The 21,138-nt window shown below is 30.2% G+C and overlaps 1 protein-coding gene across 1 annotated transcript; it reads left to right on the top strand.

The window, feature by feature from the left end:
- The first annotated feature begins 5,070 nt into the window (after positions 1–5,070).
- On the top strand, positions 5,071–14,476 carry LOC107430362 (TMV resistance protein N-like). Its single transcript, XM_060818049.1, has 7 exons — positions 5,071–5,617; positions 6,196–7,300; positions 7,550–7,825; positions 9,556–10,650; positions 10,743–11,414; positions 11,521–13,415; positions 13,504–14,476. Exons 1-6 carry the CDS (start codon positions 5,124–5,126, stop codon positions 12,106–12,108), a joined length of 4,230 nt encoding a protein of 1,409 aa, XP_060674032.1. The 5' UTR covers positions 5,071–5,123; the 3' UTR covers positions 12,109–13,415; positions 13,504–14,476.
- The last annotated feature ends 6,662 nt before the right edge of the window (positions 14,477–21,138 follow it).

Below are 21,138 nucleotides of genomic sequence, written 5' to 3'. Positions count from 1 at the left end.
TTAAACTTAGGTGTCCAAGATTTTGAGTTTGGATACCATATTAAATTACCAGTAATCCTAAAAACTTAAGCTGAAGGGAGGTAAATTAGCATTTCTTTTATATTTTTGTTTCAACACTCTTCTCATATATAGGTCTGATCTCTTTTGGATTTATTTTTTGTTTCTTATATGTGCTCTTGATTTTTAAGTGGAGTTGTTTAATTTTGAATTTAGAAATTTTTGAATCACTAAATCGAATACCAAATTGAAATATCACTTTTTCAAAAAATTTAAGCTTAAGGTGTCTCTTAGAGTACACATGCATACAAGTTATGATGAAAAGCTTAGACTGTAAGATATAGAGAAATTAGTTTTATGAAATACAAATTACAAAATCTCAATTAGTGTTTTAATTCTAGGCCAATATTAGTTTTCAAAGTGTAATCGTAATAAAAATTCTTAAAGGTGAAAAATCAAATGACCAGGTTTATTAGTTTCCGAAAGCATGTGTGGCACTTCTGCCTATATGGTGAATTGATATTTTATACCCTCAGAAAAGGAGTAAATCAAACGGGCCAAGAGAACCAAGCCAGTATTATTTTTATTTTGATTATAATATAATATTTATGATATCGAAAACCGATCTCCTGTGAGATAGTATTATTGTTTTTTTATTTTGATTATAATATTATATATTTATTATATCGAAAACCAATTTCATATGAGATAGTTTCCAATTTATTTTAGAACCCATGCATGCTGATGTAGATACTTAAAAATGAAACCGTATACTTGACAGGTATGCTGTATTGAATCTACTATGTTATGGGCATGAGTGCAATCAATTAAACCAATCTCACTTAAAATATGTTAACATTTAAAATCAGCACATATGGATGTGTTTTATATGTTAATTTTTTCAATTTTTAATATTAAAAATCTAATATGAAAGTGAATTAAATTTTTACGAGATCATGTAAGTTCTATTTTTAATATACACTTTGGTATACTTTTCACGATAAAATGGGAACTATATCTTAGGAGATTAATTATGATATTATATGCATAGTTTTGCTATAAAAGATATGCATACCTTACATGGCCAATCAATTACATGTAATTCATAGCCTGTAGTGTTATATGATCTATGTATATGTAATCCATTTAACGTGCCTCTGATATAGGAGGCATGTATGCACTTTACATTGAAATTCTATATATATTTATATATAACTAAGTAGGATTTTACTTGGTCAATCTAATAATTTTATCATCCGAATTTCAATTTTCAACTCTTAAATTACTTTAAAGATTAAGATTAAAAAATTTATTTATGGTCGTTTAGATTCCTAAAGGATTCACTTTTTTTAAACCAAATTTTAATATGTTACTAAATATTTATTTCATCATTAATTGAATTTTAAATTTTAATTATTGATATAATATAAGGATTTAATTATAAAGGAATACGTAATAATAAAACAATAAACTCAACATGATCTAAACTTACTCTATATATATATATATACACACATATATATATATATAGAGAGAGAGAGAGGGAGAGAGGAAGGGGGGGGGGGTGTGCTTGTTTTGCTATGTAGCCCTTTTTTCTTTTGATATCACACTATAGCAAATTATTTATGTGTATATATATATATATTATTTAGTAATTAGTACACAGACAAACTTTTATTATTCTATCAAAAAAAAAAAAAAAAGACGGATTGTTATTAATGCAATAATTTTTCTTCCATGATCAATTTAGATCCCTGAACAAAGTGTATCCATTCAAGTACGGTACAATATTTCAATTAAACAAGACCAAGAAGTCTTGTAGAATATTTTCTCACTGATTATATCATATTAAATATAAATATACATACAATGTAGCTATTATTATATTGAACCGTGGTGGAAAAGTTTATATTTTTCGGATTATACTATTAATATGTTTTTGCACGCCTAGCCATTGTCCTGTTCTTGCTGATGCACGTCTTACATTCTATTCCCATTGAGAGTCAACGATTTCACAAAATTTCGACCAAGAATAATAAAAAGAAAGCGGTGAAAAAGATTATATTTTTCGGATAATACTATTAATACGTTTTTGCACGCCTAGCCATTGTCTTGTTCTTGATGATGCATGTCTCGCATTCTATTCCCATTTGAGAGCCAACGATCTCACATAATCTTCACCAATAATAACAAAAAGAAAATGCTGTAGACAGTGGCGGATGTAGAAAGAATGTTTAGCGGCACTATTATATAATGTTAGAGATATAATACTATATATATGAAAAAAAAATTGCAATATTTTTTTGTTATATTATAGATAATTAATTAGAGTAGAAACAAAGTTGTTCCAAAAAAAAAAAAGGAAAAAAGAAAAAGGAAAAGAAGTTAGAGTGGTCACAAAACCAAGCAAGTAGGGTGAAAATATTTTTGATTTTTCTATAAATATGGAAAAATCTGATTTTATATTCACAATAATTTAAGTACAAATTATTTTGAAAAAAATTCTTTGACGCAAAAGAAAAAAAAAATATATATATATATATATATATTGGTTTAGTTAGGAATTGATCAACCATAATAAATTAAAAATTAGAAAAAATATTAAATGTATTGTTGTTTAAATTATATTTTTCTTTTGTTATTGACTAATTGTACTAATTATAATTTTATAAATATAAATAAGTATATGTTAAAAAATAATAGTTAATTAACTATTATATTACTATGAATTTATAGATAAGTATTATATTTATATAAAATAATTTTAATTGGAAATAAGTGGTTGATAAACCAAATATATTTATATATATATATATAAGTGAAAAGAAAGGTATCAAAATCAAGAAAAAGAAATGAAAAGGAAAAAAACAAAAAATTCAAAATTTGGACAACAGTAAACGTGTTACGGTACGAGGCCAAAGAAAAGGGGGCACAATTGTAGATTTAAATGTCAAAAAAGCAAATAAGCATAATATAAAATATTAAAATATCACAAGACAAACATAATTGAGGAGGGCACTGGCTCCCGAATGGGTCCCTCAGTGGCTGTAGATGTAATCACAAACAGCGATGGATCAAAAATTCTTTTGAGGGGACACATGATAGAAAACTTTTTGTTTTATATATATATATTTATTAAATTTTATGGTGTGAAAATTCTAATGTGGATTATTTTAAAAATAATATTTTTAAAAAAATCGTTGATGTTTTTATATATAATATTAATTATAATTTTTTCGAAATTATTATTTTTTATATAATATTGATAATAAAAAATTTTTTAATTATTATTTTTGAAGAGATATGCATTATAATAATAATACCAATGTTCACGTCATAGATTGTTTGTATATATATATATATATTTTATAATTTATGGTATGTAGAAATACACCCGTTGAGGCAAAAGAATAAGATAAAACATCATTTTTGTAATTCAAACAGTACCAAAAAAAGAAAAAAAGATTTGCTTAGCTCGTCTGTAATTGAAAGAAAAATTAAATAAAAATTATATTATATATATATTTATACTTTTATATGAATATTATGTTAAAAAATATTAATTAAACACAATATTATGAATAAATTTTATACTTACACAAAATAATTATGATTACATATGAGTTGAATAGTAATACAAATAAATAGACAAGTGATAATGAAGAAAAATTAAAAGTGTACGTGCGGGTTGTGTTGCGTCTTCTGTGGGAGAGTTTGAGAGATAGAGATAATAAAAAAAAAAAAGTGTGCGGTGTAATTGGGGGTGGACATAAATTGGGTTGGTTCGGTTTTGAACCGAAATACAATCTAATCCATATATATCGGTTTTTTTAATACAATCCAAACCAAACCATTAAAACGTTAAATCCAAACCAAACCAAATCATTTATGATCGATTTGGTTTGGATTGGTTGATCGGTTTGAAACTTATTAATTTATAAATATATAATAAAAATAAAAAAAATTTCAAATATAAAATATAAAAAATAAATTATAATTATTCAAATATAAAATACAATTAGAATAATACAACATAGCCTACAATGAAAAATAAAGAAGAAAATGTAGCAAATGATACATATCATGCACTTATCAAGTAGCAAGCATTAATATCATCATCTCACTCCTACAAAATCAAATTAAAATTGTTAGAACAAATAATGTAAAATAATACATTCATCAAAATTTATCACTCAAGAATCGATTTAGGATTTGGAATGTAAAAAAATATATATACTAAAAATTAATATATAAAAATGAAAAAAAAAATTAAAAATTAATATATAAAAGTAAAAAAAATAAAATTTATATATAAAAATAAAAAAATAAAAAATATATAATTTTTAAATTATATAGTATATTATTTGAATTAGATTTATATTTCTAATCTATAACCAATCTAATCCATATAATTTATAATATTTTGAATTCAATAAAATTTAATTAATATAAAAATCTAATTGAAATCATTAAAAATCAACTGGATTGAATTTTGTGCATCTCTGTGTGTAATCATCCAAAAAAAACAAAACAAGAAGGTGGGCTGGTCATGTGTGGAGAAAAACTTTCCACGGTAGAACGAGCGCACTGAAACATTTTTTGGTGTAAGCGAGATAAAAGAAAAGGACAAGAGGGGCGCATATATCTAGACCGAAAGAATATTGAAAATCTGAAGCGGCGTTGGCCCAACTTTCGTCCCCGCAAGGATTGCATTTAAAAAAAGAAAAAAAAAGAAACCTATATATAATAGTATAATATGTTATCCACTCGCTGGAAAAGTAGTACATATATATATTTTTTAGTCACGACTCACGAGTAGGTGGACTTACCTTTAGACTTTATATTCACACATACTTTAGACTTCTTATTCATAAGCATCCCTTTAAGTGGACCTACCTTTAGACTTCATATTCACACATACTTTAGACTTCTTATTCATAAGCATCCCTTTAAGTGGACCTACCTTTAAGACTTCATATTCACACATACTTTAGACTTCTTATTCATAAGCATCCCTTTACGTGCATGATTCATTGTATTTCACAACAACCTTTTTCAGAATATATGATCGAAGAGAGTTTTTCTATGATCAGAATAAGTTATCCAATTCCCAATCCAAAGATTCCATGGCGACGAAAACAGTTTCAAGTTCTTCATCTTCATCAAGGAAGTATGATGTATTTTTGAGTTTCAGAGGTGATGACACACGTTTGAGTTTCACAGACCATCTATACAAGTCTTTGAGTGATAAAGGAATTTATACCTTTAGGGACGATAAGAAACTTCAAAAAGGGACGGAAGTGGCACCGGAACTTTTGAAAGCAATTGAAGGATCAAGATTTGCAATTGTCATTCTTTCCAAAGACTATGCTTCTTCCACTTGGTGTTTGGTTGAACTTGCAAAGATTGTTGAATGTAAGAAAGAACTGGGTCTGATTGTTCTTCCAGTTTTCTATCATGTAGAACCAAAGGATGTAAAAGAACAAACAGGGGAGTTTGGAGAGGCGTTTGCTAAGCATTATAAAACAGATTCGGAGGATGATATGAGGAAGGTGAAGGAGTGGAGGGAGGCTTTGACTGAAGTAGCCAGCAGTATAGAAGGATGGCATATCAAAGAAAGGTAATTAATTCCACGCTCTTCCCAATCTCCTTGTTAGCTTTCTTCTTCTTCTTTTTTTTTTTTTTTGGGTAAGTAGAATTTAACATAAAAGATATAATTAAAGATATGTTGGTAGGTAATTTTGGTAGTTCAATTGGTAAGCCATTTATATCTATATTTGAAAGATCTAGGTTTAAGATATTAAGATGGAAAAATTATTGTAAATAATAAAAAAAATAATGATAAAAATATGTCCCAATCTACTTGTTAGCTTTTTTTTTTTTTTCTTTTTAACATAAAACATATAATTAATAATAAGGACAAAAAAAAAGTCAATTTTTTTGTCATTTGATATATGGCAAGTGTTCAATGTTTGTTTTTTGGTTTACATTACAAATGTGGAGGGGGATTTCACTAAGCATGGTCAAACCCAAAATCTGGGGGTATTCTTTCTTATTATAGTTTAATCAATAATTTTTATTTATATAGTCTAATGAATAAGTTATAATTTTTTTTTTTTTGGAGGAATAAGTTATAAATTTTAATATTTTTAAGGGTTTAATTTTTGTTTTTTTGCACCATGCTTTCTATTTTAACAGGCATGAGACAGAAGTTATTGAGGAAATTGTTAAAGTGGTTGAAAAAGAATTGAATCTGACATTTTCAACTAGTAATAATGGCCTTGTTGGAATGGCTTCTCGCATAATGAAAATGCATTCCCTATTGAATAATAACCAACTAGAGGTTGTTCTCACGGTAGGGATATGGGGTATGGCAGGGATTGGCAAAACCACCATTGCTGAGCAAGTTAAAACAGAGATTTCCCACAAATTTGATGCCAGTGCTTTCATACCAAATGTAAGAGAGGAATTTGAAAAAAATGGCATTATTTATTTGCAAAATCTTCTCTACAAATGCTTGTTAAACCTTGACGGAAACATACAACATGTTCAAATGGGAAGAAATGCGTTGAGGAACAGATTATGCTCCAAAAAGGTGCTTATCATTTTGGATGATGTTGATGAATTGGAACAAATAGAAGATTTAGTTGGAAATGCTGAAGAACAACATCGTTGGTTGGGTCCAGGGAGTAGAGTCATTGTGACAACTAAAGATAAGGACTTGTTGAAAACATATGGAGAGAATAACATATATAAGGTTGGTACTCTAACTCATGATGAAGCTCTTCAGCTCTTTTCAAGGAGAGCCTTCAAGAGAAAATACCCTTTTGATGATTTCATAAAGTTGTCTTACGACTTTGTTGAATATGCTAATCATCATCCTTTAGCTCTTAAAGTCTTGGGTTCTTTATTGTTTGGAAAAAATGTGGATCAGTGGTCGGACACGTTAGTTAAACTAAAGAGAAATCCTGATAGGAAAGTTACTCGTGTGCTTCAAGTAAGCTATGATGGATTGGATGATGATCAGAAGAAAATATTTTTGGACATAGCATGTTTCTTCAAAGGAGAGGAGGAATATCGTGTGGAAAAAATATTAGAAGGTTGCGGACTTTGTCCAAGGACTGATATAAGATTGCTTGTTGATAAATCTCTTATAAATATTATAGGAAATCGGTTATGGATGCATGATTTATTACAACAATTTGGCCAATACATTGTGCATCGAGAATTCCCCGAGGAGCCTGGTAAATACAGCAGGATATGGCATCATGAGGATGCCTACAATGTACTTGTGAATAATACGGTGAGAAATCTTATTGAAGTTTTGTCAATAGAACTATTTGTACCATGCATATTACTTCATCCATATCTTACCCAGCATACATTTCAATGTATGAATGTTTGATGTCTTTGAACATGTGAATATAGGCATTGATCTATTTGTGGTTCAAATATCCTGAAAGTCATCCTTTCTCCCCTTTTTTATTTTTATTTTATTTTATTTTATTTTATTTTTCTTTTAATAAAAAGTCATCCACTTGTTACATTGCAGGGAACAGAAGCTGTCCAAGGCATATTCCTTTGTTTGCCTAAGAAGGAAAAGCTAAACTTGAGGGTTGACCCAATTTTACAAATGAAAATGCTAAGATTGTTGAAGTTTCGAAACGTGGATTTTCCTGAATGTGTTGGGTGTCTTTCTAATGAGTTACGACTTCTGGAATGGCATGGATATCCTCAAAAATCTATTCCATCAAGCTTTTGTCCACGTAAACTTGTTGAACTCAACATGTCTAGCAGCCACATTGAGCGACTATGGAAGGAAACTACAGTAAGATTATACACTTTTTCAAGTTTCTCATAACAAATTAGTATAGTTTAAGTCTACTATTGATGGTGTTTGGTTGGTGGAATAGAGAGGGGAGTGGAATTAGCATTCATTCCCTTGAAAGTTCCATTCCTTTGTTTGGTTGGACCCATGGAATGACTATTCCATTACCCCATTCATTCCATCATTTTGGTGGAATGGGATTCTTCAAACAGAAAGGACGAATCCTTCATTCCATGATTTCATGATACAAAATGTACTATTTTAATCTTCAATAAATACCCTTTGAAAATTAAAATTAACATTATTTTTTTATGTCTACTTTCTCTCATTACAATTTCTCTCCACTTGTTTCCACCTCACTTTCTCTCTATATATTTTCTCTCTCTACATTTTCCATCTTATTTTCTCTTTTAGGAATATTTTATCTAAAATTCCTAAGGTTTACATTAATTTCAATTTAAATTTTGAAAATTATAATTGAAACTCTTATACGGGGTTAAATTAATTTTTTTTTAGGCATGTGAGGGAGGTAAATGACATTCTTAAAACTGTATAAATCAAATTATATTTAAATTAAACCTCAAAAGAGGTAAATGAAATTAACCGTTCCTTTTCTACTCTCTCTTTATATTTTTCCATTGACTTTGGACAAAGAGTATTTGGATTGGTTTATAGGCCTTCACAAATAGTAATTTTTTTTAATTAATTTACAAAATAGTAATTGGAAACTTGAATTTTGCTTCTTTATCAATCTTTCAAATTATTTTTAAGAGAATCTTGGTGTTTAAGCTTTTTCCCCTTGTCTCACTTCAAGAATCTACGTAGAACCTTAAAATAAATATCTGTATACATATATATATATATATATAGTCCGTCTATGGTGCGGACCACAGTATTGGTAACGATTTTTCATAGTATTGGTGACGATTTTCTAAGAAACCGTCGTTAATACTATGAAAAATCGTCACTAATACTACGGTTCTCATGCGGACCGTCCTCACCATAGAATTTACATATATATACATATATGTATATATATATATTTCACTGTAAAAATTCTGAATGTTTGACATAACTGTTATATATGAATTTTAAAGCTAACTGTTATTATTATTATTATTATTATTATTTATACAACATAACTGTTTATTGAATTTATTTAAAAAAAAAAAACTGTTTATTGAATATTTTTAATAAATACTTTATTGGTTTCTTATTACAAAAAAACTACTATTGCTGGGCAGGCCCACTGCTTATTTAGTATAATTAAAATTAAGAAAAAAATTAGAGTGATAAATTAATAAATATTTAATACGAAAAATTAGAGAGATGAGCTATAGAAAAATAAAGATTAAAAAAATGAAAAGAATAGAGAGAAATAAAGAAAAAAAAAGTATATGGATAATGTAGTGGTGAGGAAAATTAGAGAAAGAAAGTGGAGAGAGAAAGTAGAGAGTGATTTTTGGTTAAAAAAAATTAATAATATGGTGTAAGCTTATTTTTGTCAAGATAATTATTTTTCATGGTTGATTCAATTAATAATTTTATTGCTCAAGCAAACATTGGAATCCCATTCTCATTCCATTATCCACTTCATTCCGCTCTTTCTGTTTATTCCATTCCCCCTTCCATTACACTAACCAAACACCAGTTTAGCGCTTTAGTTTTTTCTTACTATTTATTTGTTTCCACTTATTCTTTCTTTTTTTTTTTTTTTTGTCCCGGCCTAGCATGAGTTGGACATGTTAATATCAATCAATCTTAGTCACTGCGTGTACTTGAACGAAATCCCGGACCTCAATAGGGTCCCCAATCTTGAAAGGCTGATTCTTGAAGGTTGCAAAGTACTATCAAAAGTTCATTCATCAATTGGAGAGCTCAAGAAACTTGTTTTACTAAACTTGAAAGGCTGTGAATCTCTCAAGAGCATTTGCCAAGGCATAAACTTAGGATCTCTTGAAACTTTTATTCTATCGGGATGCACAAAACTTACCAAGTTTCCAGAAATTTTGGGAAATATGGACCGCTTGTCTGAACTTTATTTAGATGGAACTGCTATAAAAGAGCTTCCAACATCAATTGAGCGCTTAAGTGGCCTCACTTTGTTGAATCTAAGAGATTGCAAGAATCTTTTGAAACTTCCAGATGAACTTTGCAGCTTGACATCTCTGCAAGCTTTGGATATATCAGAATGTTCACATGTTGAGCAACTTCCAGAAAATATAGGGAGGTTGGAACAATTAGAAAAACTTGATGCAAGTAGAACTGCAATAAGAGAACCTTCACCCTCCATTAGACTTCTGAAAAACCTTAAAGTCCTACGTTTTTCTGGATGTAGTGGTGTGGCACATATACCACGGTGGTCTGTCTTCGGTTGCTGTTTGTTGCCAATGGAAGAATCCATCCAGTTCCAGTTACCTCATTCATTGTATGCGCATTTGACCTCTTTGACATCATTAAGCCTAAGAAAATGCAATCTACCAAAGGAAGGGATCGCTGAAGAAATACATTGTTTGTCCTCACTCGGCCTTTTAGATTTAAGCGAAAATGATTTTGTGAGCTTACCTGATACCATCTCTCAACTTTTTAATCTTGGGTTTCTTTTTTTGGAGGATTGTAAAAGGCTTGAATGGTTGCCAAAACTTCCATTGAGTTTAAAACATGCATATGTGCATGGATGTCCTCTCCTGAAAAATTCAAAAGATGAAATATGGACTTCTGATGCGGGATTCACTTTCATACATTATCAGAACTCAAACCAGTTTGGGGATTCAGTTATATCCAATCAAGAACTGTTTGAAATGCTCTACTCCAAAACTCTCGAGGTATGTCACTACACATTTCTTATGTCTCTTTCTCCACGAATATCTTTATTAATTATTTTTATTTTCTTTATACTCTTTTATGTCTTGGTCAGGAGATTATTTACAGTGGAGAAATTGAAAAAATTGGGTTTGACTGTAGAAGAATTCCTGAGTGGTGGAGTCAATACGATAGTGGGTATTTAACAGGAATCCGACTACCCTTGAAGGATACTGGTAAAACATGGATGGGATTTGCCTCATTTGCTGTATTTCAAATTCGGCATGGTGAAATGTTGGATGAAGATGGGCGGTCAGTTGCTTGTTTTCATTTCGACACCAATGAAAGGCATCTTGGACTTGAGCATTTTGTCATGGATAATAGCCAGATTTTAAGGGCTGGAATATATGGAGTCTGGATCTATGTTCCACGAACAAAGTTTGAAGAGCAGTTGAACAACGCATGTTATGTTACAGTTTCAGTTTCAGCACATGAATCGCATTTAGAGACATATATGTGCGGGATGCATATAGTATTTAACAAAGATATGCCAGACTTCAGTAGAAACATAGCTCAGATATTAAGTAATGAAAGTACATTCCTCACATATATAAATATAAGAAAACCAATAAAGGCAGCAAAATTTGAGACACCTAGGGGTGCCATAGAAATTCAATCCTTCCCACATAATCAAGTCAAACAAGAAGACTGCAGAAGAGAAACTGAGTCTGATTTATCCAAAAAGACAAGAAGAGATCTACAATGGCTGGTACCAATACTTGTTCAGGTAATCACTATATCTCTATTTTTATTTCTATTTGTGCCTCCGATTGTCTAATATCTAATTATATTTCTATGATCACTAATTAGTCAAATTGGTTTGAACTTTGCAGCGATGCTATGCACATAACTATTGTTTCGCCTTTCATTTTTCTCTGAAAGCATTTCCGACATGGTTCTTCCATCACAGTGCGTCTCCCTTCGTAGTTTGTGACCTTCCTATGAACTTATTTGGTGATAAGCCATGGGTAGGATTTTGTCTATATGTTCTACTCGCTTGGCCTGACAATTATGTGAATTCACAAACCCCACTGCACCTTAAATTCGAATTTCTCGTCTATGGAGATAATGGCGATGTGTTTAGTATTAAGTATAAGATCGCCATTAAACATAAACTTTTACTATTGAACATGCCCCGAGTTTATATGGAAGCAGTGTTGAATCAATGTCCAGGAGTAAGGGCTTTGTTTAGAACGAGTAACCCAGATGTAGAGGTTGAAATGTGCGGGATCAGACCAGTAAATGAGCAAGATGTGGGAAATATAATTCAACTGATAACTGGCATCACGCTAAGTAGCGGTCATTTTTGCTATGAAGAATTTGGTCAGCTTTTTGAAGAATCCCCTAGTGCAGTTGAATTTGTTGAGCCCGAAGTAGAGATACCTATCGATTTTGATTATTATGAAAGGCAAGTTTCATAAAAATATTTTTATTATGATATCCATTCATAAATTCATGAATTAATTCTTTAAGTTTGACATAATTTATAAATGTGGAATGTCATAGGGCATCCTTGAAAGAGATTTTATCAGGTACTAAATACAACTGTCAAGAATTCGATGAGCTTGTGGAAGATTCCTCGAGTGCAGCTAAATTTAGTGAGGCACCCAAAGTAGAGATACAAAGGCAAGTTTACCTACAAATATTTTAATTAAGATATACATTCATAAATTGATAACTTAATTCTCTAAGCTTGACATAATTTCTTAATGTGGACTGTAATAGGGAATCCTTGAAAGAGATTTTGGCAAGTACAAAACGCATCCATCATTTCCCTTTTACATCGAGGGAAAAACTGGGATGGCCTCATTTAGAATCTTCCAATCAAGTAATTCCAATATGCACTCCAAAAGAATCAAATCCTATCTGCATCAACTTACAGATAGTGGCAGAGAATGCACTTAAAGTAAAGGATCCAATAAAGTGGCAAAGAAGAATTGTGGAATTACTTAAACAACTCATCAAGTTTGACGTGGTCATTGCTCTCATTGTCCAGGGACATATCATATCTGTTTTGAAGCCTTTTAATCCTTTCTCAAGCTACAACTTATGTTTCCCACAGAAGGAGATTCTGGATTGGTTTGAAGGTTATCAGGTTAAAGAGCGAAGCATGAAAATTAAAGTACCTCCAAATCTGAATGGTGATAAGAATTGGAGGGGGATAGCAGTATGTGCTTCTTTTTCAATACATGAACACCCAACTGCCATCATTGACCACAACAGTTTAGAACTCTCTTTCCAATTAAAATGCAATTTGGAGACAGAAGAACAGCGTTTTGATCTGGCCAAGTTTCTGACCAATAAGTCCAAATTCACTTGGTTATGTATGCGCAGATTCATTTGGTTAACGTACATACCAAGTAATGTGTTTGCAGGGCACTTGGATGAGAAAAACTACTTAAAGATTGTCATCTTTAATGATTGCCCTGATGTGGTTGCAAGGAGTCTAGGCGCTCGTTTTTTATACCAGCAAGATGTGGAACAGCTTGAACAATCAATAGCCAAATGCACAACCTCATTCTTTGACAACTTGGATCCTATTCGTCAAATTATGGCTCATCTTGAATGCTTAGTTATTGATGACAAAAATCGCCCTGAAGGATTTTTCCACTTTAACCATGGTTGTTTGCACCATTTGGCTGAGATAGCTACATATCGTGGCTTTAAAAATGAAAGCCCATCTCTTGCAGCTATGACAGAATCAATTTACCCAATAAAAAGTGAACTGGTAAGATAAGTATTAGCTTAACTGTGTCTCTCTTTTTCATTCTCAATCTTTCTGTTTCTTATCAGAATTCATATTTTGTATTTTACAGGAATTTGATCGAGGCATGATATATGATTCTTGTTTCCCTCCTATCGAAATTCTAGACTGGGTCGGACATCACAGTAGTGGCTCTTCAGTGAGAATTCAGCTACCATCGAATGTACATAGTGATGATAACTTTCTCGGACTGGTTTTGTGTGCATATTTTTCAGGCCTCCAACATCAAGAAATTCCTCACAATCTTACTTGCCAAATGAAAACTGAGAAGGTTGGTCTAGAATCTCAGCATGAATATCAAATAACCAATCAGCAATTGAAGAAGTTAAGTGGCGGAGAATTCATATGGGTGTCCTACATACCACGTCTATGGTTTTCGGATCAGTTGAATTGCTGCAGTGTCATTGTGGTTTCGTTTGAAAGTAATATACAGGAGCTCTCTGCTTACAAGTGTGGTGTTCGTCTTCTATACCAGCATGATGAGGAAGAGTTTAAGCAGACGATAAACCACTGCATGTTCTTATTTTCCGACAGCATATCAGAATCAAACAGCTTTACTCGAGAAGCCTCAACAAGAGAAACTAAGAGAATGGCCAAACAACGAGAAGCAGAATATAAAGGTAAAGGAGTTCAGCAATAACGTCTCTGCCTCTCCCCTTTATCACAATCAGGCAGCTGATCATTACATATTCAGAGTCCTGTGATCTCCAGCTCCTCTCTCACAGTGTCGTACATTCACTATAGTATGTGATTCTCTATTTGCATTTGATTATATAATCAAAAGTTTGTGCTGTGCTGCTTAATTGTTTGACTGCAAGGTGCTTAATTAGGAAAGAGATTAAGCTTGTCAAGTTTCTCTACAGCTCCTTAATTAGTCTGTTCATTATTTATTTCTCAGCGTTGATTAGATGTGAAAAGCTGAAACTTTTGAGTCATCCTTGCATCATGTAATTTCAACTTGAGATGGCTTTGGCATTTATCTTGTAGTTTTAGACTTACTGGTTTTGCTCCAGTTGCGTTTTACTTAAGCTCGATTTTTGATCTGTAGATACATATATATATATATATATTTCACACAGATAGAGCCAGCTTGAGTAATTCTAGCAGAACTAATTAACCTCCATTTCAGTTTTAGATCAATTCACCTAGTTGCCCTTATGAAAGGACACACACACACACACACACACACACACACACACACACACACATATATATATATATATATTAATTTACGATGTTGCATAATGTGTGTGCCCGAAAAAAATTGTCCAAGATTTTCTACATAAAAGTCTTACTATATATTTATATAGATATATCTATATATATATATATATATGTATAGAGAGAGAGAGAGAGAGTGATGTCATTGGCTTGACTTGAGCAAATTAACCATAAACTTTTCTGTGACAGCAATGAACTTATGCCTAGAATTAATAATTGGTCAACCAAGAAATAGAGATTGTCACTACTTTGCCTTTTGAGCAAACATTGCATCACTAAAACTTATAGTTCAAGTCACATTACTTACTGCGTCGTTTTATTCCTTTCTGCTTTGGCTGACACGAAGCACATGAAGAAGGAAGAAATAAGTTAGCAATTAATAAGCAGAATTCATCTGCACTACAATTTTGCTATTTGTTGCCTCCAGTGATCATCACTAGTGTGATCAACTGCTAATGTAATTAATCATTAATTAGTTGTATTTATTTATTATTATTATTTTTTTTTTGACATTTAGAACTAAACTTTTAATATTGAAAAGTGAACCGTAGTTTGCAAATTGTCATGTCAAGGAATCTATTAGAAATGAACACGGTGAGGTTTCTATCATGACCCTATTGATTAGACTTAAATCACAAATTTTTGGATTACTTTAAAACAGAGATTTAAACATAGAACTCATTAATACTGTTAAAACAATCTAAATCGAATTGTATATATCACATTGTCCTAATTTAAAAAATTATGTGTAGGATTATGTAATAAGAAACATTGTATATTCCGTTTTTGTACTATAAATATGTATGCTTTCCATATTATATTTTTAAAAGGTGGCAAAAGGCAAAGCCTAGGTGCACCTAGGAGTAAGGTGTATGGAAACAGCTCGCATATGGGCAAGGTGTGGAAAAGACAGTCAGTCCTATTTTGATCGTCTAAAATGTGAAAAGGATGAGGCCTAGGCGTAATAACGTTTCATTTATTATTTAATTTTTTAAAATTTTTATTTTTTTATATGTTTTCAAAGATTACATAAACCAGTGAATTTATAATAGAAATTGAATTATTTTTTAGTTAAATGATCCCATGAATTATTAAGCGTAGTATTTGTGATTTATTTTTCGTTGAAAACATATAAAGTGGCGAAGTTTCTATAAATATAGTATGATTATTATTATTATTATTTTTTTAAAATAAGGAAATTTGTATTTAGTGATTTCAAAGTTACAACTATTAGCCTCAATTAAATGATCCAACTATGTAGGAACATATTTTAACAGGGATACACTAGAACAAAGGGAGACAGCAAGTTGAGTCACTGGGCCAAATTTTGGAGTACACTTTGATTGCTCTTGGATTTGGCATTGTAAGACGAGTGGCTTGACGTTGCAGCCTTGTTATATATCATGTCTTCTAGAGCCTTGTTCAGCCAATGTCTTTTCTTATTATTAATATTATTATTTTAATGGGTGTGGAGTAAGCGCCTAATGAAGTACCAATTTCATTATATTCCCATTTAAGAGTCAATAATCTAACAAAATTTCCACCCAAAAACAATTAAAAAAAATGCTGTGGACAACTGAAATGACAAGATTTTAATATTCAGAGCTGATTTAATTTTTTTCTTTTTTCTTTTTTTCTTTTTTGAGCAACAACAAAAACAAATTGAATTTGAATATATATATATATATATATACACATTACGTGTGTGCCGATATGAAAATATTGCATCAGTTTCTTAGAAATTTCCTCTATCTGGATAATATATTTTAAAGCAAGCCTTTCAAATGTGTTAAATAATATTATAGGATGACTTGCTAGACTTCCTCAAACAGCCCAAAGAACCTAAGGGTTTGTTTGGCAGCTGGGTTTTCTATAATCTATTTTCCAAAAAAAATTAATAATAATAAATCAGTTTTCTATTATTTTATTGAAGTAAAGGGTATTTAAAAATAAAAAATCTCGAGTCTATTTTGGCATTTCCGGATGCTCGGCTTGTTTGGATGGTCTCGAGTATCCAGTCCATTAGAGCCTGTTGATTAATTTAATAATTAACTTTTCTTCCATGAGTTTATCAATATAGACCCCTGTAACAAAGTATATCGATTCAGACTTAAAAGGAAATAAAAAGTTTCAATTAACAGACCAAGAAGACTTGTATTCCCCCCAAAAAAAAAAATAAATAAATAAATAAGGTCTTCTACAAATTAATTTTTTCTTATTGATCATTATCATTTTCATTTATATATAAATAATATATAATAGAATATAGCTATTGTTATAGCGAAGAGTGGGGGAAAAGATAACTTTTTTTCTTAATTATAATATTAATATGTTTTCTAGGCCTAATAAATGTCTTTTTCTTGACCATGATAGGCGTAATTTCATTGTATTCTCCTTGGCGAATCAATGATCTTACAAAATTTCCATCCCAAAAAAATAAAAATAAAAATGAAGCAAATGGTGTGGATGCTATCACAGGTATTTTATATTGATCAAGAGAGAAGTAATTGAGTGTGGTTAATTGATTCTTTGGCGACCAAAATATCTTCTTCTTTATCCTCATCAAAAAGGTCCAATGTGTTTCTGAGTTTCAAAGGTGATACTATGCGATAATAGCATACCAACAATACTAAATAGGCGATGCTACAGAAATTATGCATTTTTTAAAAGAAAACCACGATGTCAAAGTAAAGTGTCAACTACAATTGTTCACATCAGACAATGCTACTGTTTTATAGGCATCAATGATGGACTCATATTTTGGACGTTAGTACTGATATTTAGTCACAATTATTGATATTTGTCAAACTTACTCCACAACTTGACCAAACACCGGCACATGTCTAGGCCATGGAGAGCATCACCATGTAACCAGCTTCTTCTATCGATATAACTTGTAGGGGTAGAACTATTTTTTGTCATCTACCGTTGGAATACTTCTTTCACTACCACATCCACTACTGGACTAATTTTTTTTTTCTTTTTCATATGTGCTTAATTTGCTTCTGTTAGTACACCCTTTTGCCAATTCCAAAGACTACAACCCCATCAAATAATACAATAATAAGCAGTCCAAAAATTATGAATTTGCTTTAAGATTTGTGAATATATAGAGAAAATACATTCCTTTGGACCAAAGATTGCAGAAGCTATTGGACTATGTATGTTTTATTTGGGAATTGCCCCAATGTCAAATAGCAACCTAATAAGGACTTCATTGGGTCCGCTTGTTGTTTTTCCTCCCATAAAAATAAGTTGAATAAGTTGAGATGCATAAAATTAATAAAAGAAAAAATATTAAAAAAGACTATGTGGGCAAGACAATAATATTTTACTTTTTGTATGAGAATCAATGGGAAGACTTGTAATTCTAGCAAATAAGCTGAGATAAATTCTGCAACCAAAATTTTACATGGAAACATTCATTGGCAAGAGAAATACCAAGGCCAGCAAAGCTATGGTTGCCCAAAACAACCCACTAAATCTTTAGGGATCGATGCCATGAACTCCATCAGTGGTTGCACATGTTTAAAAACAAAAACGACATCATCAAGTCCGAGATCTAAAGTAGCGGCATTGTGAGTCAGTAACAGGCCACAGAGAGAGAGAGAGAGAGAGAGAGAGAGAGAGAGAGAGAGAGAGAGAGGGTGTGAAAAGATATTTGGCCTCCATTATTACATCTATGTGATTTACACATATAAACAACGGTGTAAAAATAGGTGGAATTAAAAAAAAGAAAAAAAGAAAAAAGAACGGAGTACATAATAAATAAATCAATTTGGAGACCAATTTGTTTAAAAAAAAAAATAATAATTCAGACAAAAATGTTAAACACAATATAGTTTAAACATAATGCTGATAATATCTATTTTCAATTAAATCAAATATTATAGTGTATATATTTATGAAAAGGAAAAAGCCAGTCACGGTCTCTAAGCTAGGGATCGAATTTCTCACGGTAGAATCCTTTGTCTATTTTAGTGCACAACACAAGGAAACATATGCTACACCTGTTTTAATTAAATGTTATATTACATAAATATACAAAGAGTGTCAGATTCATACTATTTTATTAACTTTTAAATTATATTAAAATTTAAAATTTAAAAATAATTAAATATAAATTTAATAATATATTAAAATGATATTTAAAAAAACAAATCTTATTAAAATCTGATGATAGATTAATATAATTTTAAATTTTAATTTTTAATGTAATTTAATAGATGACAAAAAAAATTACATTAATTTGATATTAAAAATCCAATTTAAATATATATATATATATATATATATATATATATATGAATGTTTATACTGTGATAAAGTTTTCAACGTGGAAATTCAGAAAGCCGCCCGCAGTTACTTACCATGCATATTTACAAGGGGAAAAAGGAAGATTGCCGACAGCCACATCATTGCCTCTGCATCAAAATCGTTCCGCTTTCTAGAAGACAATTCAATTGCCAGGTTAATTGCAACCGCTGGAGAAGGGAACCAATGCACATCAATGCAAACCACAAATGGGTACAATCTCAAATTAAAAAGCATGGGAAAAAGCTAAGTGAAATTTTTAATCTTTTAATGCTTACATATTTATAATTCATGATTGCATATGGCCAAAATTTAAGAGCCCTGGCCAGGTATATTCACATGCAATATTTTCATAGATTTTGTAAATCTATTATGTTCTATTATTTACTCTATGCATAGAGTGTCTATTATTTCTAAGGAATATTTCACTTATGCCCTTTGACATTTTGGATAAATGCAAACATATCTTTCAATTTTCTAATAATGGAATCTAAATTACCTTTATATCTTTATTTAAATTATTAATTTCAAAATTCCTTTTTATTTCTTTTTTGTTTTCAATGATTAATTTAAAAACTGTTATTTTTTTAATATATTTTTAATCAATTTTTAGTTAAATTATGTGATAATTTTTCCATTTCTATTAAAAAATAAGACAATTTTAATTGCATAAACCTTTTAAGTTATATATTTGATAAATATATTTAGTTGAATGAATTTGAAAAGTTATAATATATTTAGTTGAATATATTTGACAAATTATAATGCATTTTAATAGATTTAGTAAAATATATTTGACAATAATAACTTTGTTTCCAAAAAAAAAAAAAAAAACAACTTATCTTATTAAAATGACCACCAAGTTTTTTTTTTCAAACTAAAAAAATTTTACTTAGTTTAAATAAAATTAATTAAAATATAGATTAAAAAACCTTTGAAGTTTTCAAATTAGTTATTGCAAAAAAAAAAGATAATAATAATTTTAAAAGTAATTTAACTTAAATAAAAGTAATCTTAAATAAAGTAATTTAAGTTTGTTTTTTCCTCTTTATTTCTTTCTCTTCTTTCATCTAATTACCAGGATTATAACGAACACACGAGTAGATGGAAAACAAAATAAGTATAATTTTAATATTTGTTGATTAATGCAAATAAATTTTCCTATAATATATCTATATTGTTAATGTAGATGTGGATTATATTTCTATCATAATATCAGTATGTATATTAGAATTGTATATACATACATATATATATATATATACTAGCATGGGATTTACGTAGATTCAACTATAAAATTACGCAAAACATATCAAAAACTACTGCAAATAAAATAAAGTATTTTATTTTATCGGCCAGTTAAGATTGGTTCTACCCAATAAGATGGATGCTACATATTCAAATCTAATTGTAGATTGATGAGTAATGCGTTAGCTAGCCAACATGAAGGGAAAAATTAAAGCAAAGGCATACGAAAAAGTGAAAAAGAAAATAAAAGAAAGACGAAGTAGTATAAAGGCTTGACAGAAATAAAAGAAAGAAAGGAAAGAGATCCCCTGCAAGTGGAATTTAAAAATATTCCTTTTCTTTGTCGCATAGTTGTCATCTTGCTTTAACATTCTCATTCATTCACGTTGGTTTAAACTTTTGTTGTTTGTGGTTGGAAAACTCGTATAAAATCCAAAAATCGAATGCATTTAAGGATGATGGTTATTTGGTTTTGGAAAAAATAACTATAAACCGGTTTAATACCGGGATGAGTAGACGCCAAATTTAATTCTGAATAACTATAAATCGATCATGATTTGGGATCTTGGATCGGGAAAGCTACGAACGATAATACCATATGGTAGTCCATTGTGACAGTCTATCTTTTCAAATTAGTCATAAGACACTTGGTTATATTTTTTTAGAAGTTAGATGGAAAAGCTACAAATAAAGAGTGTGTTTTGTCTTGGCCAATCTGTTATATATTCTAGTTTGGAGCACATATAATGTATTTCATCTTAGCTAGTCAATATAGATTTTAGTTGTGAGCACATACAATGATTTCATAATGTTTATTTCGACCAACCTATAATTTGTTCTAGTCTTGATAATATACAACAAGTAAGTGAGCAACAAAGGAAGAAGCAACAAATATTATATATAT

The sequence above is a fragment of the Ziziphus jujuba genome, chromosome 6, assembly GCF_031755915.1.
Source record: "Ziziphus jujuba cultivar Dongzao chromosome 6, ASM3175591v1".
Lineage (NCBI taxonomy): Eukaryota > Viridiplantae > Streptophyta > Magnoliopsida > Rosales > Rhamnaceae > Ziziphus > Ziziphus jujuba.
This window is presented reverse-complemented; position numbering and strand designations above follow the sequence as displayed.